General features: G+C 42.2%; 1 protein-coding gene and 1 long non-coding RNA gene across 2 annotated transcripts in view; one reads left to right on the forward strand and one right to left on the reverse strand.

Moving 5' to 3' along the window:
- Positions 1-26,258, forward strand: part of map2 (microtubule-associated protein 2) — a 98,307-nt gene that overhangs the window by 71,565 nt on the left and 484 nt on the right. Inside the window, exons 8-20 of the mRNA XM_037790016.1 lie at positions 2,259-2,561; positions 4,073-6,286; positions 6,536-6,958; positions 7,069-7,311; positions 8,523-8,660; positions 9,695-9,756; positions 11,851-11,982; positions 12,134-12,278; positions 12,569-12,625; positions 13,357-13,658; positions 19,520-19,612; positions 22,999-23,080; positions 25,091-25,203. Coding sequence (XP_037645944.1) covers positions 2,259-2,561; positions 4,073-6,286; positions 6,536-6,958; positions 7,069-7,311; positions 8,523-8,660; positions 9,695-9,756; positions 11,851-11,982; positions 12,134-12,278; positions 12,569-12,625; positions 13,357-13,658; positions 19,520-19,612; positions 22,999-23,080; positions 25,091-25,203 — 4,307 coding nt within the window. The remainder of the gene's footprint in view (positions 1-2,258; positions 2,562-4,072; positions 6,287-6,535; positions 6,959-7,068; positions 7,312-8,522; positions 8,661-9,694; positions 9,757-11,850; positions 11,983-12,133; positions 12,279-12,568; positions 12,626-13,356; positions 13,659-19,519; positions 19,613-22,998; positions 23,081-25,090; positions 25,204-26,258) is intronic.
- On the reverse strand, positions 21,406-23,345 carry LOC119500331. The gene is made up of 2 exons (XR_005209604.1): positions 22,969-23,345; positions 21,406-22,252 (listed from the first exon to the last, which is right to left on the reverse strand). It is a non-coding gene; the product is annotated as an uncharacterized LOC119500331 (long non-coding RNA).

Here is a 26,258-nt window from a genome sequence, read left to right on the forward strand (position 1 = left end):
GTTTAGTATACAGACTTTTGTATAAATGATCCAGTAAGCATGTTATTATGATTTTAGCTATACATGAGCAAATCTAATTTTGACAACCTCAGAGTAGACAAACCTGGTACACCCTCTGTGATATTTGGCGGACCCCTAAGAGAGGCCTGGGCTGTACTTAGCTATTCTACACACTCACTGCGGCAACAAGGAAGACTTTCACCTCCACACATTTCCACCTGCATACAACCTTCCACTTTTATTATCATAAGAACCTAGCACCTCAGTGTATTTACACTTAGGCTGCACAAACATACAACATAGCCTTTTACGTTATCCATCCATCAAAATAAATCCTTTGGCTGGGCAGCTTCAACAGTGGACAAAAGCTTTTTATACATACCTCTCATTACTCAAAGCATACCCCGATAGAACTTTACTCCTCTAATACATCTCACCAGAGCAGCATATTTAAGTTAGACTAACGCAATTGACCATACCTAAGTCCCGCCCCTTTTCGGTCTGTGCTCCAACAACAATTGAGCAAGCTTGGAACCCGGCAGAACCTCGGTCAACGCTCCCCTTTCCTGTTATACTTAGATATGCTGTCTGTTCAAAGGTAACATTACTATGTAAGTCACATTACATTGGTGTCAACAATCTTCACGGACACATTACATCGTATCGTCACAGTTACTATGAGGAACTTTCATTAAGTGTTGATTTTGGCGGTCCCTGTGGACAAAAACAGAAAAGCAGTAGTGTTTCCGAGCACCAGAGTCCCTTTAGAAAACCTTGTATTTTACTGCAGCAGCAGGGTCTGACAGTCTGCCCTGTGCAGTTCTGGTTCTCCTGTGCCTCCCTTCCCTCTGGCGGGTTCACGTTATGGCATGGGCCTCTAGCAGCGTGGTGTCGGTGTTGGCTCCCAGCAGAGCAGCGAGGCGAAGCTCTGCTCTTGGGCGGAGAGGAGCCGCTGCTGCCGGGCGCAGAGCTCTCTACCTTTTGCCGGAGCTCCGAGTGCAGGTCGCGTTTCTGGTGAACCTGCATGATTTCATCTGATTTCTATTATCTCTGTTTCACGTTGCCACAAAATTACTTTTGCTGTAATTATTTTGATATACACAACGTCTAGAATCCTATCAGGAAAAGTTACCTGAGTAGAGTTTATCATCTTGAGTATATCTTTCCATCGCATACTGTAGTCCTTTCTGTCGGCTTCTTGAAGCTATGCCTGGCGCCCAGAAACTATGCGGCACCCGATTAAACAAAACCGTCTCCAAGTTTCTTTTTGTCTAGCTTGTCCGACCTAGCAACAGTAATTAAGGGGGCGGGACTTAGCATCGGCCAATTAAGTATTGCACAAGTATCTCTAAATGGCAAAGAAGAGATATATATTATATATAGTATAGTGTTAATGCAGTCTGAGTCTTAACTCCCCCAGCCTCCCCCCAACCAGTCCTCATCACAGCTGACTAAAATCTAGTGGGAATAGTTTTTACCAACAGCTATGTCACATGCAGCAACATTGGGCTGCAAAACTGCTGAGTTGAATATGTATAACCTACGCAAGAACTCAAACTGTTTTACAGCAATGGCTGGTGAAGAGCAAAGCTGCACGCCCCCACGTTGACCATTACAAAGTTAAAATTCCAGTCTGTGCAATGTCGAGAATCTGAGGCACTGTGCTTTTTACTGTAATGGATTGCAGCTCTTCAAGGTTGTCTTTTCTAAAGAGCCAGGGATTTCAGAAGTACTCTGAACAGAAGAAGTGCTTCAACAGTAGCGCAATGTTAGGCCATGAAGTGTTACAACTTCATTTACGTTTCCATTTTCCTTAAGCAACCTCAGTTGTCGATGATGGTAGGTCAATATGGGTTTAAGGCATGGTGTATGCAAGAGAAAGAGAGAAGTGGAAATGTTATTTTCACTTTTTTTTTTTTTACAAAACTGGTTCTAGATTATACTGAGAAGAAAAAAAAGATAGATATTGAGAACTAAATCTCATGCATGCCTTTAACTAATATATCTTTATACTGTAGTTTCCTTGCATACTGGGTACACTAAGCATCCAAAGAAGAAACGCATACAACATAATGGAAAGACACCCACACACAACACTGTACTATATGTGTAATGTGCCTATATGTGTGAGCAGACATACACGTTAGGTCATCTTTTCCCAGAGCTTAAAGTGTCACATCATAAGTTGTGTTCTCACATGACCCAAGTCTGTGTTGCCTGTAGTCTTAATGTTTCCCCCCTCTCACCCTGTTTTTGAGAAGAAGAGACCATGGAGGCTCTTACAGCTGAATACGAGGAGGAGGAGGAGGTGGAAGAGGAGGAGGATGAGGAGGAGGAGAGTGCAGAGGCAGCAGAGTCCGAGGCAGCTCTTGATGAGCAGCAGTGGAGCGGGGAAGAGCCCGAGCTGGACAGCCCGCAAGCTGAGTCCTTAGAGCAGGCAGAGGCCATAGACGAGGCCCAGGATGTAGACCTGGAGCCGGGCGAAGCAGCTAGTGCTGCTGCAGAAAGCTCTATGGACAGAGAGGAGGAGGAAGCAGAGGGTGGGGAGAGCCCTGAGACAGGTGTGTCCTGCCCTCTGCTCTCCCTGCCTGCATGTTACTGTATTGTCCACTGTATAAGAACGCCAAAAGGAACCCATAAGCACATGACACAAGCATTATAATTCAGGTTGAATGGCAAGTAATCCTCCCTGCGCTCTGCTGTGGCTGCGAGGCAACACAGGCTTGTTGGTGCAACGAGTCACGTTCTTTTAACTTAACCTGGTTTTATTGTGTGCTATCTTTGCGCTTGTATTTTCTTTTTTCTTGCTGTGGTTTTCGGGGCCGGCAGTTTCGTATTGGTATGATGAAGTGAACGTAACAGTGCTTTGTTTTCTCACCGGCTATAAGCTTACAGGTTTTCTCGTTGTGTTTTACACGTGGCTTGGTGCTTTTATGCCAGTGCGACACACTTTTTGTCACCATTAATCATACTTACTAAACATGGGTCACTCATATTATTATCATGATTCTGTGTACATAATTTGCAGGGGATTTTTTGTGTTGGCTGTCTCATGTTAAGTGTGGTATAGTCTCATCAAATGCATTTTCGTATCAGCAAAATTCCAGTTCGTTTATTTTTTTGTATGTTTGTTTTTTTGTCACTGTTAATGACAATGTATGGCATTTCTCTGTCATTCACCAGCAGGGTTCTTCTGTATTTCTGCCAATTATGTAATGACATATGAAAGTCATTATTAAGAGCCAAAATTAATTTAATATTAAGGAAACTATGTGATAGATTTGAAGTGGTGAAATTCTCATAACATTTCATTGTACTTACTATGGAATGTATATAAAGATGGACGATGCGCCTCCACTTCCTCCCACTGTCCAGAAGTGAAGCCAAAATATCCCGGATACGGGAGTTGCCATTTTTAAATTTTGACGTAATTTGGAGCCAGAGTCTGCGCAGTAGTGATCGGACAGAGGAGCAGCGGTATCAAGGTCACCTGCCCGGACCAATTGCGAGTCAAGCACAGCCGCAGTTTGTCAGCGAGAGAGACTCACAGCTGCCAATCATGACATCTCACCCCCTTTTTATAGCATCAAATAACTAATTACATTTTTTTTTTAAAGATTTATGACCTATACCGCAGCCAACCACCAGGGGGCAATCGAGATGTTTTGGCTTCACTTTTGGGGAGCTGTGATGTCGTCCATTTTTTTATACAGTCTATGGTACTTACAAAGAATGACAGAAATGCTATTCTTTTTGTATCTGATGTGTTGAAGAGTCGCATGGATATCCATTCCATCTATTATTGCTTGTTCCCCATAAATCAGCATCACAGTTGCCTCATGCCGGTTCCGTCACATACCATGCCATATTCTCATCCATCTGTGACTTGGTGGACCCCATAATCTCGCCGTACTTCTTCAGTGATGGCCGTATCGTTGTGCTGTAAGTTTCTACGGAGAGCTTTGCCTGTTTATGTGATAACGGCTTTCCCAGTCCCTTGCTTTATAAATATCTCAGTCGCAGCATGCCAAAGCATTACTTTACTATGTTGATCAATACAGCCGACTTACAGATGTCCTTTCAGCTTTGAAGATGGACTCAGACAAGCAGGGAAGCGAGAAAAGTGGTTCCATGAGCCCAGACAGCATTGGATCGGAGAAACGCTCAGAGGAGTTTTTTGAGCCCCAGATGCAAGGGTTCTTTGCTGGTGAACGAGTTGTACCAGAGAGCCCCACCATGGATATGCCATCCTTTGTACCTCCGAATGTTCAAACCCAAGCCAAAGAAACCAGATCGCTCACACTTCAGCCTGCGTATGGCGAGCCAATCACGGTGTCGGAGAAACAGCCGTCAGTGGAGGTGGTGGAGATCAGCAGCATCGGTGCTCCCTCTGATTTCACTTCACTGGGAGACAAAACTCAAGGAGGAGACTCAACGAGGGACGCCAGAGACAGATCTGGCATGTCAGCATATTTTGAAACATCAGCCATGGAGGTTGATGAGGCTCCCCAATGTAAGGGCGAGGGTTATTACGAACTGAGCAGATCTGGTGAAGAGAAGAGTGCAGTTGACACCATGCCTCAGGAGATCAGCTACAGCACACTAGCTGAATCTCAGGATAAAGCCGAAACTAAAGAAAGTAAAGCAGAAGACACCAGAGTGATCCCAGTTCCTGACAGGAGTAATGAATGCAGGCTTTCCCCGGGTAAACTGGCCTTAGACCAGAGGAGCTACTCACTTAACATCACCATCGGAGCGATGGATCCGAGTGGCCTAGGCAGACCTAGGAACTTCTCCCCACTGGCCACAGATATCATGTCATACACTAGTGGAAGTCTAGACGAGTCAGCAGACTACCTCCCAGTCACTACACCCTCCGCGGATAAGCCCCCAGCCTTGCCTCCCCTGATCCTGGAGACTGCTGCTTCAATCACTTCAGATTCCTCATCTCCTCCAAGGACTACTGAAACCGTTTCAAAAACCAGCCCTGAACCAGAGTCGCCAGAATCACCACAGCCCCTTAAGAACACCTATAAAAATGGCACAGTCATGGCGCAAGACTTGCCTGAGTTGCTTGACCTTGCTGGTACCCGTTCCAGACTGGCATCAGACAACACTGACCCAGATATCACCCGGAGAAAGTCAATTCAAGCTGATTTTCCACTCTTTGGTGATGACCCGCTGGCTAGCATGGTTTCAGGGGAACTGAGTCCTGGGGCCAGAAAGAGTGACAGCCAGCTGGAAGAGATGGGCTATTGTGTGTTCAGTGAATATTCAGGACCCATGCCATCACCTGCAGATGTGTTCAGCCCTACAAACGCTTCTGCACAGGTCTTCAACCCTTCCGTCCTGGAGGATAAAATGAATGAGCAAGCTAGGAAGTTAGCAGTCAGAGACACATCTGTGGAGGACACGAGCGAGCCATCAGGCGTTGCTGATGTCGCTGAAGAGAAAGACCAGAAGCAAGTGGAGAGAAAAGATTCTGCTGAAGAAAAGGGCAAGGAGGTGGCACATGAACAGTCGAAACAATCTGTAAGTGAGACACCACCAACTCAGCAAATTGAGTCCTTTGTGACACCAACGGTCACTGTGACTCTAGAAGAAGGCGGGAGGTCAGCGAGTGAGACTGAACGACAAGCCAGCGGCGAGGGCTCAGCGGCAGAAACCGAGATTGCCGACTATGAGAGGCAGATCCGCAAACTGGAGATGGAGGACAGGCCTCTCAGTGTGGAGGAGGAAAGAGAGCTGCAGGAGCTTCGTGAGAAAGTGAAGCTTGTCCACCAGGAGGCCTACGAAGAAGTGGATGCCGAAGATGTGTACCAGCTCACCGGCGTGGCCAAGGACCGGATTGCCAGGCCCATCAAAACTTCACCTGCCTCGTCTGTGGAGAGCAACATCGATGATGATAAGCTGCTCTCTCCGGTGCTCTCACCTTCGAAGCTTAAGCAAAGAGAAGTTTACGGTTCCCCCAAAAGATCAGTTTCACCAGTGTTAGGAATAAACAAAGAGAAGGAGGAGTCAGAAAGAAAAATGAGGGAAGAGCAAGAGAAGGAAGCGGCCGAGAAGAAAATGAAAGAAGAGAAAGAAGAGGCGGAGAGGAAAATCAGGGAAGAGGCAGAAAAGAAAGAAAAGGAAATTAAAGAGAAAGAAGAGAGGGAAAAGAAGGAAAAAGAAGAGGCAGAGAGGATATTGAGGGAAGAAAAGGAAAGGAAGGAGAAAGAACAGATGGAGCAGGAGATGAAAGAGAAAGAGGAGAGAGAGAGGAAAGAGAAAGAAGAAAGAGAGAAGAAGGAAAGAGAAGAGAGGGAAAAGATGGAGCAAGAGGAGAGAGAAAGGAAAGAGAAAGAGGAGAAAGAGAAGAAAGAAAGAGAGGAAGAAGAAAGAATAGAGAAAGAGTTGAGAGAGAAGGAAGAGAAAGAAAAGATAGAAAAGGAGCTGAAAGAGAAGGAAGAGAGAGAGAAAGTAGCAGCCGTGAAGCCTGTTGAGAAAGAAGCTGAAAAACCAGAGGAGGCTGAAAAGGGGCAAGAGGAAGGTGATGAAGACGTGTTAGCTAAAGCAGGAGCAGCAGTGGTGAAGGAGATCCCAGAGACTCGTGCTGCCATCGAATCCGTGGTGACAGTTGAAGACGATTTTATCACCGTGGTCCAGACCATCGATGAAGCAGATGAGCCGGGACACAGCGTTCGTTTCTCTGGTTCTCCCGAGGCTGAAGCCCTTTGTGTCGCTGCCCAAAAAGAGGAAGAGGAGGAGGAGGAGGAGGAGGAGTCTGTGGAGTTGGCCCAAGAAGCAGACATGGAGGCTGCAAGTCTAGAGGAAGTGGTAGATGTTCCTGAGACACCTGCGTCCCCTGAGAAGGAGGCTCAAACCGCGGAAAGCGAAGCACCGACAGACAGCTACGATAGAGATGAAACCACAATGGACGACTCCATCCTGGACAGCTCCTGGGTCGACACACAAGGTGAGATCTCTTTAATACTTTATTCCTTCATATTGTTCTTTTCCCCCCCTTTCTTTCCTCTTCTGCTTCAAATAAACACACACGTTTTGTCCTGCTTTGCCTCACTGCAGATGATGATAAGAGTATGGCGACAGAGCAGATTGAGCCTTTGCCCAAGGTGTCCAGCTCAGTCAAAAAGCCCGCTGTGGTCCAGAACAAGCAAACACAACAAAGGAAGACAGAGAAACAGGAAAAGCCGGTCAAACCAAAGGCCAAGGGAGGGCGGGCCAAAGGCCGAATCTCCACACCAGAACGCAAACCTGTCCGCAAAGAACCTGTCTACATCCCCAGAGAGGACATCCCGAAGAAAAAAGGTTCTCATGATTTCTTATACTATAAATATAGTTGAAGTAGTAGTTATTTATAAGTATTGTAGTCATAGATTATCACCATACCTGCTGCACATAGAATGAATATTGTTATACACTCTTCTTCTTTTTGCTGTCCATTGAGTAAAGCCATTCAAACAGTGGCTTGACATCATCATTAGGGGTGTAACAGTTCTCAAACCATGTATATATATATATTAATGTAAGATCTGCTGCTTTTAAAGCATTTAAAAACGAATTGAACGTCTTTTTATTTCATTATTTTACTTCTTAATTCAAGTTATTTGCTTTTGTCTTATTGTGGCAGTCATGTCTGAAAAGCCCCCACGCGTGCAGCGGGCGCCTAGTTACAAAAAATTCAGAGGTGCAGGACCGAGCATTGTGACAGCTTGCGGAGCCTTCGCGCTTAACGCTCAATACGCGATGATGTAATTTTTGGCTCGCGCACCCTTGTGCGGGGGACACTACGGCGAGCATAAACCCAGCTTAACTCGGATCGTGCTCTAGCAATTAACAATTCAATCAGGGTTTTCATGGCACTGAATATGCGGATATGCATTTTTCAGTTGTTGAAAACAATTGATTCAAGCATATGCTCAGTGTGTTGGAGCCCAGATATAAAGTGTCGAGCCGACCGCATTTCAGAATGTGACTGACTGGATAGTTGAGCAGCATCTTATCCAGGAGGTGTCAGTGTTCACTAACATATGTCTATTCACAGCACCAAAACCTGAACTGCTACTGCCTCACTGGAGACATTTTATCTTCTGTGTAGACTTGTCCTCTTTGTTTAGTTAATGTATGTGAAGTTAGAGAACATTATTCTCCCAATTTTTCTTAATCACCCGCCACCTCCAACCCCCCAAAAAACGAGGTCTGAACCAAACGAAGAATCGTCACACCCCTAATCATCATGTGCCTAACTGGGGCTTTCTCTTCACTGTAAGCACAGCAGCTTGTGATTTATTGTTTACTATACAACTGTTGGTGTCAAAAAATGTGCAGTCTCATAATAACTCACTGACACGGTGATTTGAGTCAGCTGTTTTTAATACAGTTCAACAAATACGACAACTAAAACGAGTTTCTGGGGAATTTTTATCCTGCAGCATTTCATAATTGAATATGGTTCAACGTCTGTCTCTGCTTTTTTGTTGTGTCTCTGCTTTTGTCAATGACCCTGTTTCCTCTGGTAGCTGTGATAAGGAAGGCCGAGCTGACCAAGAAAATGGAGGTTCAGAGTAAATCCCCATCCAAGAGGAGCGTGATAAAACCAGGCGTCCGCCACACCCGCCCCATCCAGCACCACTCCTGTCCCAGAAGGAGACCCACAGGTGACACATTGCCTTGGTCTGTCGTACAACCAGTGCTTTCTGCTGGAGAGCCACCACATCTTTCTTCCACTGTCAGCTTCACTTTTGTTTCAGCATACATTTTGTTTTGTTGGTAACCGTCGTTTCTTTGTTTTTGATCACAATAAAAAAATTGACTGCCATACAAGTTTCATTTGCCTTCATTTGTTTTTGTGCACATCCTCTCTTTGTTCTTTTAAGAGCAACTTAACACCAAACTGAAAGTTTCACTGACATCTCGTGTTTGAAAGTACACTTGTACATCACTACTGCACGGTCAGCAAAAGCAAGATTTCCAGCTGGTGTTAAGATACTCTTTATATCCATTCTTCCTTGCTGTTACCAGTTCCAGCCATCTGTTTTTATGTTCTTGGTGAGGTGTTGTTGGTCTGATGCTTTGTCACATTCATATACTAATATTTTAGATAATTATTCCATATCATTTAAAGGTTATGTTATAATAAAAGGCACGTTTTTTGGTGTGAAAAACCTATAAAATGTAACATACCCTCTCAACCTTCTTTCATCCTATGGTTGCCAGGCAACTAGTAATCCATGGTTTTGTTCTATAGACCGGATAGTATAAAGACTCAGATGTCCCAGAGGCAGTTTGCACTTCATTTTCCCCTGACGGGCTGAATTCTGTGTCACTGATGATGAAAGCTCAGTATACTGCTGCATTGCCCCAATTAGATTATTTTCCAGGGTTGCCTTACATAATACAAAATCCCCCATTCTGTGTGATATCTTGCCAAATCTTTGCAGAACATAGCTCTCAAGGGGGCAGCAACCCGCTCCTATATAACATTCGATTTGTCATATAGCTCACCATGCCAGGTTTGGGAATACAGAGCTGTATTTGTGTACGTCTGTACTCTTAAGGATAGAAATATGATGACAATCCTTCAATGTAGGACATTAAAACGGTTCGTCCCTTTCAGTGTATGAAGGTCAAAATATGTATTCTGTCTGTGTGTTTTAATATTCCTGTAATTCTGTTTCTGTCTGTCTCTCAGAGGGGCTACCAGACAGTCGTCAGCCTCTCAGTGTTGCCAGACAGTCTCGTGACAGAGCATCGGTGAGTACACTCCATCAACCCAACAATGGCATTACCTCTGGCTCCGAAACCACTCAGAAAAATACCATATCGACGCTTTACTTGCAAACATCCTGAATCACCAAGTAGGTTTGCAGTATAGGGCAGCAGGTCGTCCTTTAACCACAAGGTTGGCGGTTCGATTCCCGGCTCCTACTGTGTCCTTGAGAGATCCCAAGTTGCTCGCTGGGTGCTTTATAGCAGCCCACTGCTCCTAAAGATGAAAATACTTGCCAACCTTGAGACCTCAAAAATAGGGAGGATTTCAAAACCAAAGCTGAAAATTTGAGTTTCAGAGACTTTGTTTCCTGCACTCTGGTGAACGCAGGGTAAAGAATGAAAATAACAAAATAATAAATACCATGCACAGCATTTTTTGTTAAATAAGCCCACTTTTAATTACTTCTAGTTCTCAGGAAAGAAAACTGAATAATTCACCCCTCTGGTGTGAACTAATTAACGAACTATTCATCTTCTATTCATTCAGATTTTTTTGCCCCTGCTTGAGTATTTCTTTTTCTGAGTAGGCCTACTCTCCATTTCTTTCTCCATCTCTCACTCACTGAAGGCCCTTTCAGACACAACACGACAACGACACCACTGCGCTCTGAAACACGTTATTTCTAATGGCTTGTGCCACGCCGCGGTGTCGCAAGCAGCTCCCCTCCGCCAGGAAAAGACATTTGGTGTAGCTCTATTGCCGTACGGGTGGAAAAAGTAAAGCTTATACACGCTGTACAGTGCCAGAAACAGGTTGAGATAACAAAAAGGAAAAAAAGGTGGGAACATTTGTCATAAATCGGGAGAAATGCGGGTAAACTGTGACCCCGCGAGGAAACTGGGAGAGGGCGATGACAAACAAACTAACACTGAAGATAGAAACCAAAACGTTCTCCTCAACAGCAGCGACTGATTGCTTTGTTTCCTGAAAACTGCACTCTCCAACATTAGATCCGCTGTTATCTTTTTTTTGTCCTTTTAGTATAAAGAATTTTAGAACAGAGAGGTTGGTAAACATGAGCATGCTGTGCACAGTTTACTGATATTGTATTACAGTATGCAATGAATGCATAATAAAGTCACAACAGATTTCAAATCTTACCTCTTGCTGCTAATATGAAACTATTGCAGTTGCCTTGTGTGTCTTCAGTGCACACTCTGAAACAATAAACACCGCATTAATTAGGCAGAATAATTATCATTAGAATTGAGACTTATTAAAAAAGCTGTTACATATTTTCTCTAGTGACTTCCAGAGCAACCTAATCAACTATTCAGATAAACACATTACATACTGTTTAAGCGAGTGCTGTCTCCCCTCTGTCTATCCGAGCCCTAATCCCTGCCCAAGTAACAGCGCATTGCATTTCTGTATTAACACCACCGTTAGTGTTCCTTTTGTATTTTGTGAAAACATATTTATGTCGGTTGCATTTGCTTTTTGTAAAATGTTTGCCATTGTTGCCTTGTTTAATGGGTTTTTGCACAAGGCAGATCCATTTAGAGCATTTTTTTTTTTTTTTTACTGAGTGGGTGTCGAATCACCCTGTGACATTTCTCCAGCGGCTGTGGTTCGTGACTCCATTTTACTCCTCCACCATGGTAATGACAGTTATTGTGTCTAAAATAACACAGTTTCTGCATTTCTTAAATGTCATGTCATCACAGCATACTGTAAGTGGGTTGTGTCAATCTGAGCCCACATTATATATCACTTTTGATTTACTTATTCTATTTACAGTCTTCCAACACATACTGTTACCATGGAGTGTAACATGAAATATGCATGAACAATATTTTTCAAATTCTTTGTTTGTTATTTGGCATTTCGATGTCACAAATTTTAAATTTCTTAACTGTTCACAATGAATGTGCATGAATGGCTGTTGTGATCATTAAATGTTAAACACACAAGATCTGATGCTAATATCTCATTCCTCATCCCACAAAGGATACATGAGATCTTGTGTGCACTGATAATGCATGTTAAAGCACTGTTATTTTCACCACTCTTTTGTCACCATGTGTCCTGTATTTTGGTGCCATCCACCGGGCCTCATCGTTGCACCATCTCAGTGCAATGCCCATCGTTTGCCTCTAACAAAGATCCCCACCTCCATGTCCAGAGTGGCTGCCTCATTAGATAGACCTCGCCCATCCTCAGCAGAGCCTCAAAGCTTCCCAGTATTACAGAGACTCGCAGCCAAGGTAGGTGAATGGTAGAGCGGCACCGTAGCTGCAGGAGTTCCGGAAAGTGTTTGTTTAAAAATTACTTTTATTTTGCAATATTGCCCCCATAAACCTGTAAATAAATCGCAGGATCTAATTCTTCTTGTCTCCGGTGTTTGTTTCCCAACAGGACGGTGGGTCTTGGAGCCCTGAAAAAAGGTCCTCTGTGCCGCGAGTGCATGCCTCAATTCTGAGTCGCCGTGCATACCATGACCAAGAGGAGAGCTCCACCTCCATCACCAGCTCCGGCTCCACAGCTCCTCGCAGACCCACATGTAAGCTGCAGCTCCTCTACTCAACTTACTTCACAAAGTATCGGTATTTAAGTAGTATTAGCATTCAATAAGATACATGGATTCTCCATTTCTTTCTAGTCCTCTTTCACCATCTCTATGTAACTATATTTCAAAATGTTTTTGATATTGTATTTACAACTTTCCTTGTAAAAAGCACAGATCCAGATCCAGGTGAAGAACCCCTCATTCTCCTTTTTTTCTTTGTTTCTTCTCCCCCTCATCATCCCCCTTAACTAAATCTGAAACATTTCCTCTTTTGCCTCCTGTAGCGTTTCGCACAGAGATGAGGGCAGAGCATAGGACAGGACGAGCCCCTAGCATGACAGGTAGATGGGATTCTTCATACTTCTGTCACTATGGTCGCTGTATTGGTTTACATTAAATTGTACAAGGTTAACTTAATTAACTAGTAACTCAGTGTAAATGGGAAAAATATTTTAATAGGAGACTTGAAATGGTCTATGTTTTGGTGTCATTAAATACTGTATTTATGTTGGTCTGAAAAGTGACTTTTAAAGGATAACATCAGTAATTTTTAAAAAAGGTTTAATTTCTCTGTAAGGTCCTTTCCATAATGTTGTCAGACTCTTATAATAACAATCTGAACCTGTCAGTGGCATAAACAAGCACTTTTAGTGATGCAAACTGACGGTGCCAGGCTGCCCCAAATGATTACATTACAGATTGTTAAGTGGCTGGCGGCTGCAGCGTTCTCCCTCAATACTGGACCGATTCCAAAAAGTGTTTTCTCCATTAGTCACTTTGACACAAAAACATGGGAAAATAGGGTTCAGGTTGAAAAATACTGAAGTTAGCCTTTAGAAGCCTAAAATCTCAGCATCTGATTAAATAATGATTGACTCAATAATATAATGATAATGATTGATATACAGTGCTGCAATATATTATTCTGATTTCCCATTTGAAACACTGAATCCACCAAAATTGGAGTTAAAATAATTTATATGACAATTAGAATAGTATATGATATATAATAAAGCACGCCTTCCCCTTCAGCAATAACTTTCATCCTTGTATTCCTCCCCACCAATTACAGAATCAGTTCGCTCCCGTTCGGCTCGCAGTGGCCACTCCACCCCCCGCACCCCTGGCTCCACAGCCATCACCCCAGGAACCCCTCCCAGCTACTCGTCATCCTCAAGGACCCCTGGAACCCCACGTTCCCTCAGCTTGATTTCCCAGGAGAGGAAGGTGGCCGTGGTCCGCACCCCACCCAAGTCACCTGCAACCACGCCCAAGCAGCTCCGCATCATCAACCAGCCAGTGCCGGACTTCAAGAACATCAGGTCCAAGATCGGCTCCATAGAGAATATCAAGTACCAGCCCAAAGGAGGACAGGTGACGCTCTTCCTCACTTCTATTTACCTCCTTGCTTATTTCTTTCACCTCTGCAATGTTGCATTCCTGTTTTTACTTGTTTCATATTTTTCTATTTTTCCTACTTTTTTTGTTAGTACACATAATATACAGAAATCAACAACTTCACTGGTAAACCCCGTTCTGTCCATAAAAATGTAGACATCATCTGCATACAAAGAAACTTTTTGGTTATCTCCTACCAGGCTATACTGTTCATCTTCTCCTTCAAATCTTGAAGCAATAGCAATAAAATGGAGACAGACAACAATGTTGCCACGTCTATGAATAAAGAAAAAAAAATAGAATATATACCATTTGTACGCACCGAGGCCCGCGGTAAATGTCCTAGTACGAATTGTATTGTAAAATGTGTTTAACATCTTCTGGCTTTTTCTTCTGCCTTGATATGTTTATATTCCATGGCCCTTCTCTCCTACCTCTCCACACTCATTGTCTTTTTTTTAGTCTCTTAGCTACCTCTTTCCACTGTTAGTCCTTCAAACATGCTGACTCACCAATGACATTATTGTTTTTAACTTACAATGCATAAAATGCTAGTGCATCAGAAATAATTACAAAGTTTCTCCAGGTCTTAAAAATCTATGAAGACTTATGAGAAAGATTAGCCTAGAACTTATTTAAAGCAATACTTTTGATGCTAATATTGATTTGAATAATGCATTTGATAACCAACAGCCAGCTCTGAAGTTCTTTGCAGTTTTTAGCTGCTTTCAGATCATTGTTTTGATTCACCAGTCAGCATGGTTGACTCCCAGTAGTGCCCCTGTATAAAACTCTAGGCAGCTGCTCCTCGCACACATGATTATGTTACTCCTGCTATTTGTAAAATGGCAGAGAGCCAGGGTAGATGTGAAGAGAGTCAAGTGTGTCGCAGTAATTTGTGAACCAAAGACTCAGATTTGTCAAAAGGCTAGAAAGAAGACTCTAAGGGTGCTTTCACAAGCTAACATTTAGTCAGTTTTAATCAAACTCTGGTGCTGTTCATTTGGGCAGCTGTGACCACAATAATCGTACTCTGGTGCGGACCAAAACAACCGGTCCAAGACTGCTTGCGAGAAGTGGTTCCAAGCGAACCAAATGCAGGCTTCCTGTGTTGGCATTGGTTGAGATGGATACAGGTAAACGACAGGTTAACATGAGGGGGAGAGGATGGACCTGGACTTCTGCAGAAGTCCGATGTTTGCTTGACATTCGGGACGAAGAGAACATACAGAATATGCTAAATAAAGTCCACAAAATAGTGATGTTTATAAAGTCATTCGAGATAAACTAGAGGAGAAGGGATTTGTGCGCACAGAAGCTTAGATCAATGTCGAGTCAAAGTCAAAACCCTTTTACAGCAATAGGCCTATATCAAAGTCCCTGCATAGAAGGTAGCTCTCAAGACGAAAAAGATAAATTCGCTACTTTAACCCCCCCCTCAGCAAATGTATTCATTTATTTGGTCCACTTTAATCTTGCACTGTGAAACCGAACCAGACTAAATAGAAAACGCACAGAAAGTATCAATTTCACTCTGATTTGGACTAGCCAAACGGACTATGACTTGTGAAAGCGCCCTAAAAGGGCTGTCCGTGTCACTCTGTGTCTCATGGATGTATATAAAAGTAAGGAACTGTTTGAGAACACATTAACCACAGGGAGTTATAGTATATCTAGGTTATGTTGCTGTGAGGTTGATGTAGACTCTTTTCTGCCCTCTAATGGTCAAACATTGCTTAAAGCAGCTTTAACATCATTCAGATAAAATACCGAAATTTACTAATGTGCCTCGGTTCTCTGGCTGTGCTGCCATCCATGGATCAATAATACTGAGGATAAAAGCTGAGGTGGACATTTCTTAGAATGATATCACCATAATTTTAATGTTGACAAGATCTCAAGTAAAAATCAGGCCTCTATTATGTCAGATATGTTATGTCTTACCCCTAAACTTTACAATTCTGAGCCCCCAAATTTCAATAAACAGTAAAGTGACCTGACTTTGACATCTCAGTGAGTGTCGGAGCTATTTCAGTTTATCCCCCCAGCTCTGGGAACTGAGGAAAGCACTTCAGCTAACAGAAATCTGCATTTCAAATGTTTTCTATGCAGTGCTGCACAGAGTCTGCATTAGCAGGGTGTTTGGGAGTGTATACCCTCCACTACAGTTTGACAAATATCGTGTTCCAGTCTGAAACACCAAGTCAGCGCTGCAACAGGAAGAATAGTGATGAAAACAGCAGTGTGTCTGTAGCCATCAGCTCTTACAAGCCTCCACTGATGGCCTGATTAGGAGTGTAAGCGTTTGGCTGACATCTTTATGACTTGCCAGGTCTCTGCTCCGCTCTGTGCAGCCAACCACAAAATAGGGAGGGATCATGCTCCAAACGCCTGCCTGTCATCTGCAGGAGAAACGGCCTGAGTGGAGTTTTTCTGTGCATTCTTGCATGTGCTGTTTGTGTGCAAGCATGCATGCTGGGTCATAATCAGTTACTATGCTATATCAACACTGGCAGTGTGGCAGGCTGTGCAGAGAGGGTATGTCATGGAGCCAAAAGTTGTCAGCTGATGTGATGTGAGCATTTGTGAGAAGTTGTCTTAGCGGCATAGATAGTCCAGTGTTTACCTCCAAGTGCCACATTGGAAGGTGTTTCAGGTGTAGTCTTGCGGCTATGGAAGTGGTTGGCTAATGCTTAAGGGAGAATTTGTTTTTGTGTGTGCTTGTGTTTAGCTGTCACACTTTTTCACATCTGTTATCCGGAACACAGTGTGCCCTGTAAGAAAGTTACATCCTCATTTTAGATGGACACAGCAATGAATCAAATTATTTCTTATGTCATAACCTTAGCTGAGAATTTTGCACAGAAATCCTGTCTAGACAACCTTCAATAATGTGTACCCACCGCCCCACAGTGCATGTGTGTGCACGTGTGTGTGTGTGTCACTACTGTTAGGCGTCTCCATTAAGACACAAAACGGTGATGGCAGCTTTCGTCTAAAACACGGGGGTGACTGTCAGAGCAGATTTTCCTTAACCACAAGCTGTCTGACAAAAATGTAAATTTAATTTGCCTCTTAAGGCAATAACTTTACGGTCTTTTGATGAGATGACTCAAGGTGTTTAATGGCATCTCTATGTTTTGTGAGATTCAGAAAGAAGTGTCTAGACAAAGCTAAAGGCTTCTATTTGTGTCTCATAGGTGGATTTAACAAAAGCCCCTCGGAGAGGGATGAATAACTACTGAATGTGATTTACAAGACAATCATAGAAATTAGGGCTGTCAAAGTGAACGCGATAATAGCACATTAACGCAAATTAGTTTTAATGGCACTAATTTCTTGCGATGTTTAGGGTTGTAGCGGGTTCAGTATTAAAGCTAGAGTGAACATACTGGTGTCATATGAAACTAAAGAACCTAAGGAAACCATTGGTCACCGTGTCATACTAGCTTGTCAGGAAGGAGGCTAAATAACGCAAACTTGACCTCTGACCTCCAGATATGTGAATGAAAATGGGTTCTATGGGTACCCACGAGTCTCCCCTTTACAGACATGCCCACTTTATGATAATCTCATACAGTTTGGGGCAAGTCGTGCAGACTTTTTATGTTATGAACCACACTATGCAGTTTTTATATCTTCTAAACTAGCTGCTACAGTTAACAGAGATGAATAATTCATTCAGCGGTTTCTACACTGTTACCACTGGATGAGGCGCGTAAGTATGGCAGGGTGGTAATCCCGTTCCCTGGTGTGCTTTGCGCTTCCTCTTCCTCGACAGCAGAACAGTTGAAAGTGTATCGTGAAATGGGAATACAAAGGCCACCTCAAAGATCATCTTTAAGTTCCTGCACACACAGTTAGGAAATTTTGAATAATAACGCTGGTTTCGACTGTGGTCCTCTTCTCAACCCACTTCAACCCACATCTGTCTTGTTTCCCCTCTGTGACTGAAATATTCCTGATCTACTCTTGTGCAGTATGCTCCTATTTCCACAATGTCAGAACCAAGAAATACAGTCATGTTTTAAGCTCAGTTTCCATTAGATTATCAGTATTCTGGTGGGTTTTTGGGTTGGTAGAATCCTCTCCAACCAAAGTAGACTCTTCAGTATTTTAGTTACCCATAAAACAGTTTTCACATGACAGCAGTATGTTCCTCTCCTGACCTCTATTAGTTTCTCGCTGCTCTATGGTCCAAGTAGTCCCCCCAGCCCATAGCAGGCCTCTGCCCGGCCACTGACCTGTCCGATGATTGTCCTCGTAGAAGCACAAGGACCAAAACATGCCACCAGAGGCCAAACACAAGACCCGTTGGATCTGGAAGTCAGTGCTGCGCCTCATCTCCGTTACTCTGTGCCTGTCAGCGGCACACAGTGTGACCTGGACCCGAGACCTGCTGGTACACCTCAGCACCGTTGAAATGTGACTGAATGTGAATGAAAACCTTTACAGCGTTTAATTCTAATCAATTAATACAGTTAATACATTTGAGAAACTAGTCTTGATTGATTACATTTGCATTTTAATGAGGCATTAATAAAGTCAACGTGGAAAAAAGCATTTAATTAAATCCTTTAATTTACCAATTAATTATTCTGTTAACTCTTTATTTTGCACGATTAACGAATATTTGAATATTTAATATTTAATGAACCCACAGAGCAGCAGCAGGAGCTGTTTGGACAGCTGTTGTACGAATGAGTCGTGTGTGGGATCGAGCCAATCACAGCTCCTGCTCTGGTTGGACTTAATTCAGTTTTTAGATGCCTACATTTTTAAATTCAAGAGGTCCGTCTTTAAATAATGCACTCATTTCAACGAAACAAATTGTCAAATGGAATATGATAGGCAAACCTATAAGTAAAATATATTAAGAAGTATAGGATTTTGCAATTCTACAAACTTTGAGTTTATGAACGCATCATTTGAATTGAAATGTAATCAATTATCATATAAACGTTTTTTGGATATTGATAAATGTATTAATTGATTATAATTAAATTATTTGTGATTGTATTTGAGTAAAAAGTCTAAATTTATTTGAGTGCCACACTCCAGGCTCGGTAGTTTTCAACCTAGGGTCTCTTTAAAGGAATACACCAAGTTACTGGCCTGTTTATTAACTTAACCATGATGGGAACACAGTAGGGCTGTGTATTGGCAAACATCTGAATAAACGTATCATGATTTAGGGGTTATGATTCAATATGGTGCGATACTGTAAGCAAGGCGATATATTGATTTTCTTAATCTGGTTTTAGGAAAACTGTCATAGTATAAAGAACATAAAATCTGAGTAAAAAAAGTTATTCTTTAGGTAAACAAATTAAGTAAATAAAAAAATATAAACAGTATATCCAGACTGTAACTATTAATTAAACATTGAGTGTTAAAAATCTGTGTTTTCGAGAATCGGTACAGTATCATAAAACACAATATCACGATAATAAAGTGTTGCAATATTTTCTTACACCCCTACAATACAATAATAATCAGTGTGAATGACAGATTGTTTGTTCCACTGGCTCATGGGGCACTAAAGTTGGTGAGAAAAATTTGAGTTTGGAGGAACTCTCAAAATATATACTGCAAGTGTTAAACAGGAGATTGTTGTAAACGGGACAAAATCAAGACTTTTTTAAGACTTCCTTTGAAATTTCTATCAAAAATCAAATCAGCAACAGTAGAGGGCATATCATTTATCTACATGAAACATTTTTATATACATTGTACATCAGTATCCTCTATAGTCTCTCTTCCCAGTGGTGTTGTGACAAGCATTCATTCCCATCCACCATGTAAGAGGCCCACACTATCTCTGTATTTCTCCATAGAGTCATATTTTAAACAAGAAGCTGGACTTCAGTCACGTACAGACAAAATGCAGCTCCAAGGATAATGTGATGCACTCTCCCCATGGAGGCAATGTATGTACCCCTCTGTCGTGACCGAGTGTTTCCCCCCTTTTGATCCTTAGATGTGGGAGAAGTGTGGAGAGAGCATCATGTATTTCTAGTTTGATCCTACTGTATATTCTTATTCCAAGTCCAATTATAGTGACATGCAACGAGTTGCTTTTTGTTGTGCAGGGTACAGTACATGGCTAGCCTGATGGTCTAGTATCATAGTACCTTAGTTTGTCTTTTATCCACACTCCCTATTTTTCCACTGCTGTTTGATTCTCACCATTGAACTTTATATGTCTAATTCATCGTCTCATTATGTGATTATATGAGATTTATAGCTTCCTCTTCTTGTTTGTCATATATCTGTCTAGGATACTATGTCATATATACCTACATATTGAAGAGGTATATCTGTACTCTTATTCTATGCATTTGGTTTTACTATAATAGGTATTATATTAATTTAAAAGCATTTCAAAGTATTGCTTTGGTCTGCTGAAGTTTATCTCCTCATGGTCTCTCCTCTCCTTTAAAACATTTTAGTGCTTTTTTCTCAAAATGCATTGAATATGTCTGTATGTAAGTCTTTCTCCTACCCAGTGTTGTTCCCATTGCTTTTACTGTGCTGCTGGGTAAAATGTAGTTATCGTTAGTGTATTGTACTGTACCGACTCTGCAGTGTCTGCATCTCACTCCTGCTTTCTCTGCTTGCAGTCACAGAGAGCTATTTACCATCGCAGCACACGCATATTTAATCATCCTCGCACCCTAAAAACTAATGGTCTCAAGTTTTCACTGCTTTGATTTTGCATCTACTTGAGTCTCAAAGGAAATTCTGGCATCTTATTCAAGTATGTTCTTGTGGAGTTGTCTCTTCTTGTGACGCACAATGTGACGTCAAGATTTCCTGAAGGTTCGGCGTTCCCTTGTGGACTCAAAGTATGTGTAAAAACAAATTAATTGCAGTAATATCTCAAAACTTGATGATACTCTGCACCCACGCCAGTAATTATTACCTACAAATCGCCCTGTGGCTGAAAGGAACACTAACTCGTTTTGGCTCAAGCACCATTAGTTTGCAGGGAATCCAGTGTTTTAAAAGATATAATGTTGATTTCTTGAGGTGGGCTGAGAGTAAAGAGGATCCTCTCTAGATGACATAAGCCAGGCTGACACAAAGGGTCAGAGCTCATGCTGGGTAGTGAGATGACTCTGTCTTGCCTGTTAGCTTAGAGTCATTGTATCATTGAATGCTGTTTGTCTAGAGCAACAGGTCAAATACCACTGCTTACATCACAGTCAAACAAACTCAGATGTCTAGGAGAGAATATTTAAACAGAAAGCCCGAGCCTTCTCCGTCCTCATTCCTGACCTCCGCCCCTGCAGGTTCTCATCCCCAGTGTTAAGCTGGACTATAGCCATGTTCAGTCTAGGTGTGGGTCCTTGGACAGGCGGGGCTACGCGGCAGGAGGTGGAAACGTGAGTCTTGTGCCGCAAGTCCATTGTCTCGGTGTTCGTGTCGGTGTCATCTCTCTGTTGTGTTGTGTTTTTTCAGTGTTTCATTGTGTTTATAGTTAAGTCGCTCACTCATGCTGCACCTGATTTCATGTTTTGCTTGTGTGTTTCACTTTTATTATACAGAAATTAAAAGGCATAGAAAGAGATTCTTGCCAGCATCTCTCATCCTCAACGTCACGCTTCATGTAGCACAGAGTAATGTGCATTATTAAAGCACAGTCGTGCAGGTTGATGATAATAACAAGACAATTAAAATGTCTTTCTTGACTTTACATCACCTCCCTCAGGATAGTCTATTCTCATCAAACCTCTTTTAATTTGCATCTCCAGGTTACCGGGGCAACAGTGACATGTATCATCTTCCCTCCAAGAGGTTTAAAAGAAGAAAAAAGAAGTGATGCCAGTGGCATATTATATTTTTAACTGCAATTAAGGTTTATCTGTGACTGAGATGAACAATATCATGTGACACGGCAAATTCATGGCTGTTTATTAAACTGTGTTGGTTAAATTTCATAGTGGTGTAACCAAAGATAAAAGTTAATCATTTTAACAAGTCACAAGTGTTTGTGGAATATTGTCACTTAAAAAAACACCAATTGCTTTGTTCCCAGTTTTGCTGTAACAAAAGTGTTCAAAGGAGTCCAAAGAGTTTGGTTCAGTTGACCAATCACAACAGATTGCCAGCTGACCAATCAGAGCAAACTGGGCTGCAGCACAGTCGGTATGGGAAAAAATAAAGCTTTCTTTTTTTACATTAAAGCATGTCAACATGTTCTGGTCGGCTTCATCGATTCTCTTTTGAATAACTCAAAATAAAAATCAAATGTAGTGTGTAATGTTAAAGATTCCAACAGTACAGTTAATCATAAAGATACGATCGCTGGAGAGACGAGCCAACCTGCAGTCTGATGTTCACATGTTCACCCACGCCGACACAAACCACATCTCATCCCTGTCTTTAAACTCATGCTGCATATCTTTGCTGGTGTTGTGCATGTGTGAGGGACTCCTGGTAGATGAAGAGGCTTTGGTGCATAGTGTACTCTGTGGTTGTGGTTTGTAACGTGGCTCATGACCTGTGCTGACCTGTGCTGTCATCGTCGCTTCACTTTCCCTGTTCGTTTTCTTTCCTCTCAGGCTCTGTAACAAAGCAGACCAAAGTGAAAATCATTGGTTACAATTTCAACTAAATCGGTGAGGTGACAAAGTGATTGCTGACCACAGGCGTGTCTCAGGACGTGGTGTATCTCTTCCCGTTCATTGTGCTGTGTCTAAAGCTTTATGGCTCCACTCCGTTTGCTGTCTCATCGGTTCACTCCTCACGTATCTCTCTGTGGTTTTCTCTTCAGATCCCCGAGGGTGTGTCACATAACTACGCATCTATATCCCTTCTCTCTGCCTGTGGCCACCTTCAACTGTGCATTCCTACTTCCCTGTCTTCCTGACTGTTATGGTGTATATTTGACAGGTTTTGAGAAAACATTTTTAGCTCAGGACACAGTTACAGCACATAGCTTGTGTTCAGTCTTGGTTCGGTTGCTTTAACACACACCAGCGGTTCCCTGCACAGCAGAACGCAAGGACCGTTATTTAACAGTCACTGGTATTCTGCTCTCGTGCTTTGTGTTTTCTAATAATTACATGCAATTAGATATCGCTGTGAAAACTTCAGCTTTAATCCTCAGCTGATACCCAATCATTTTCTTCAAATAGCAGCTGCAGTTTTGTGCAGATCAGATATACTACATCCCTCTCTACACTGTAATTCAGAAAAGGGAAGATACTGTTTGGATCTTTCTGTGTAAGCATTATATGAGTGGGAGTTTATAACCTCACTGTGAACTGTAAGCTCTGACCTTGTCTTTTCATGACTTTGCTTTTTCTAGGTGATGATACAGAACAAGAAGATTGACCTGAGCCATGTGACCTCCAAGTGTGGCTCCCTAGACAACATCCATCACCGGCCAGGTAACAGCCAGCCTGTACTCCTTCAGGGGATCACTGGGGGTGACGGATGGAAGAAAAGTTAGAGAAGCACGCTTGTCAGCAGAAGGTTGCCGCTGTAATCTCGTAACTTTGCAATATGAATTTATATGGGGCATGTCCAGCACTCTTAAGCACTGCTTAGGTGCACTTGAAATCCATGTTAACCCTGTGAGACCTGCTGTCTTTTAGAGGCTATAGTGGGCTCAGTTTTAAAGCTAGAATGGGCGTCCATTGGTGCCAACCATGTCATATTGTGTTATTTTTGCCAATTCTAAAAATGGTGTATTTGAATATTTCTGCATACTGGGGTCCCTAAACAGTCTTGGAATTACATACATTGGATATCACTGTAAAGCTGAGACTCTTGTGGATTCAATGAACTGTATTCATGTGTCATGATGTTAGTCCCCATAGTAGCCATTTCATTGTAGTAAGACCATTTCTTTAAATTTGACTCCTCCATATGGAATGACCTGTGGTGACCTCTAAGATAATCACAGCCTCATGAGACTTTACAATCACAAATTAGAGACCTACAGTATTCAGAGCTACAATTTATGAGGTATAAGTGAGCATGGGATTGGCCATCATATACAGTACATCTATCATAATGTTATAAGCCCTTATACACTTATAAACTTTCAACATTTGAATAGGCGCCTAACTAAAACACAATGTTTATTACAGATTCACGACTAGAAAAACTTGATACACAGTGCTGAGCTGCATCTCAAATTATTCTTCAGGTTCCCAGCTTTCAGATGATGCACATCACTTCTATGTGACATCTAATGATGATCTGCTCTCTCCCCCTAAAGACCCCTTGTCCCCCCATATAAGATACAAAAATGGGTCTATGTGGGTCTCTTTTAAAGCAAGGTAAAGCATGTAGAGTGCTTTGTGATCCGAATGTGATTGGATCAGCATTGAGAAAGGATCTCAACCAATTATTAAGAGGGAAAAAAAGGAAAGATTTGTATATGCAAATGCCCATGGATCGGACGTCATTATCCAGATACAGATGTAAATGGGGCCAATTAGGTGTAGGTGTAAGACTTGCTTACCTGTATACAGTGTGTAAGCAAGCCATGCACTTTAATACACTGTGGCTGTTTGTTAAATGGCAATAAAGTGTAATCTATTCCAATTTAAATAAAGAATGTAATTTGCAGTTTATATTTACCTCCTGAAATAACACTCCAGCCAGATGAAGATGAAGCAGTAAACTCTATTTGGATTGACAGCTCGATGTGTCCGTCCACAGGCGGTCGAATGTGGGAGGTGGTGTGATTACTGGCGGCCTCCCCGTTTTCTGTGTGTTTCTAACCCGAGTGTGTGAGTGTGGAGCAGCAGGATGCTGATGAGCTGTTGATAAACTGGATCGGGTCAAACCTGGAGAGGGTTATACATCCAATTTAGATTTTTGACTAAACTGTGAAAGTGACCAAAAAATCACGCACATTATCAACGACTTGTGCTCACTTTATTAATGATGCTTTGTTCTTCAGACGTTCGTTGGATGATGCAGGTCTCAGGAAAGTGTTTTCACAGTCTAGTTTATGATCCAACTCACCTAGCCCTTCACTGCAGAACTATTTTGAATACTGAAAAGATCTAGGAACACTACCAGACAGGGATGCTGAATGACAGACAGCTTTCCAGAGTCCCTGCTGTTTTGCTGCATGGTGTGGTAGCCCCCATCTCCCCTCCCACATGGTGTTGAGGTCCTGCAGCTCCATCTGCTGGTCCCTTTCTGTCCATCTTTTAACCTTTATTCACTGAGGGTTTGCTGAGCTGGCACGCTCCTCCAGTACAGCATTAGTACGCATTCACTTTCCTGATGAAACCTGTCTCAACAGACCAGGGTTTTAACTTTTCAACCACCTTGACTTTTCTTTCACCTTTTGTCCGTTGCTACCTCTATGTGAACCTGAGTTGATATCTCATGTCAATTCTCTATACAGTTTTAACACTTCCTTTACTCCTCCCCAGGGGGCGGTAATGTGCGTATAGAGACTGTGAAGTTGGACTTCAAAGACAAAGCCCAAGCCAAGGTGGGTTCCATGGATAATGCTCAGCACACCCCTGGTGGAAACCGTGTCACGGTGAGTTTCAGCTCCACGCTCCCAATCCATGATTTAAAGGAACAACACGTTTTTGAGAGATTGTCTCAAGTCTTGTATGAAACACTCTTTACTTCTTTTTTTGAGTGTAATTTCCTATACGAGTCATGGTGCACAAACTCTTTAGTTAATTTACCTGTCAAGTGAAGAGAATGGTAATATCCATTTGTATAAACGTTATTGTAATCTTAAAGGATATGTGCATAGTCTGGAATGAGTTTCCAACAAGCCAATCTTCCAAAAACTTGTATTCCTTTATCTGTGAAGGTAGCAGTAAAGGTATAGTATACGCCACTATCAATAGGTAATGTACAGATTAATCCAAACATCCAAGTTCATCAAGTATACAGGTAGGCTCTGAAGTCAGCGTAGGATTAAGAGCTACAGCGTCTGAGTAAAATCTAGAAAACAGACTGGTACAGTTCTCTAAAGTTAAACTTTTTTATTTGCAGTTGTTCTGAAGCTGACTCACAAAGATACATGTAAAATTTAGCCGCAAGTATTGAGTCCGGGGTTCAGTCCAACACAGACCGTTAGAAGTTGAAAGCTGCGAGGGGTCTAGACCTTTGACACATTCCGACACCTGTATTAGAGATAACTAACTGGTTTTATGATGAGTGGATGGACGCTCATTCATTTACGAAACGCCCCCGTGTTAAATGTGAATGAAACTTTCAGGGTATGTTCCACGTGCTTATGTGGACATATCCTGCAAGTTCCGTGATGATTGGCCCAACGGTTGTGGATTTAGGTCTATTGATGTGCTGAGCCCCACCCTTTTAAAGTTCATTGGTCAGCTTCTTGAAAACGCGATGTGATATCAGCATAAGTTTTATACGCTTGGTACAGTTATGATCCACAGAAGATTTTGTAGCAGACCTAGGGTTTAGGAGGATTTTTTATTTTTTTTTTAATTCAAAATGGCAAAAAAAATGTAGTCAGGCTCAGGTTATTTATGCAAGTTTGTAGAGGTTGCAGAGAAGTTTCATGTAAATCAGACTTGCGTCATAGGAGTTATGACTTTTCAAAGTTAAACA

The sequence above is a fragment of the Sebastes umbrosus genome, chromosome 13 (genome assembly GCF_015220745.1).
Source record: "Sebastes umbrosus isolate fSebUmb1 chromosome 13, fSebUmb1.pri, whole genome shotgun sequence".
NCBI classification, from domain to species: Eukaryota; Metazoa; Chordata; class Actinopteri; order Perciformes; family Sebastidae; genus Sebastes; species Sebastes umbrosus.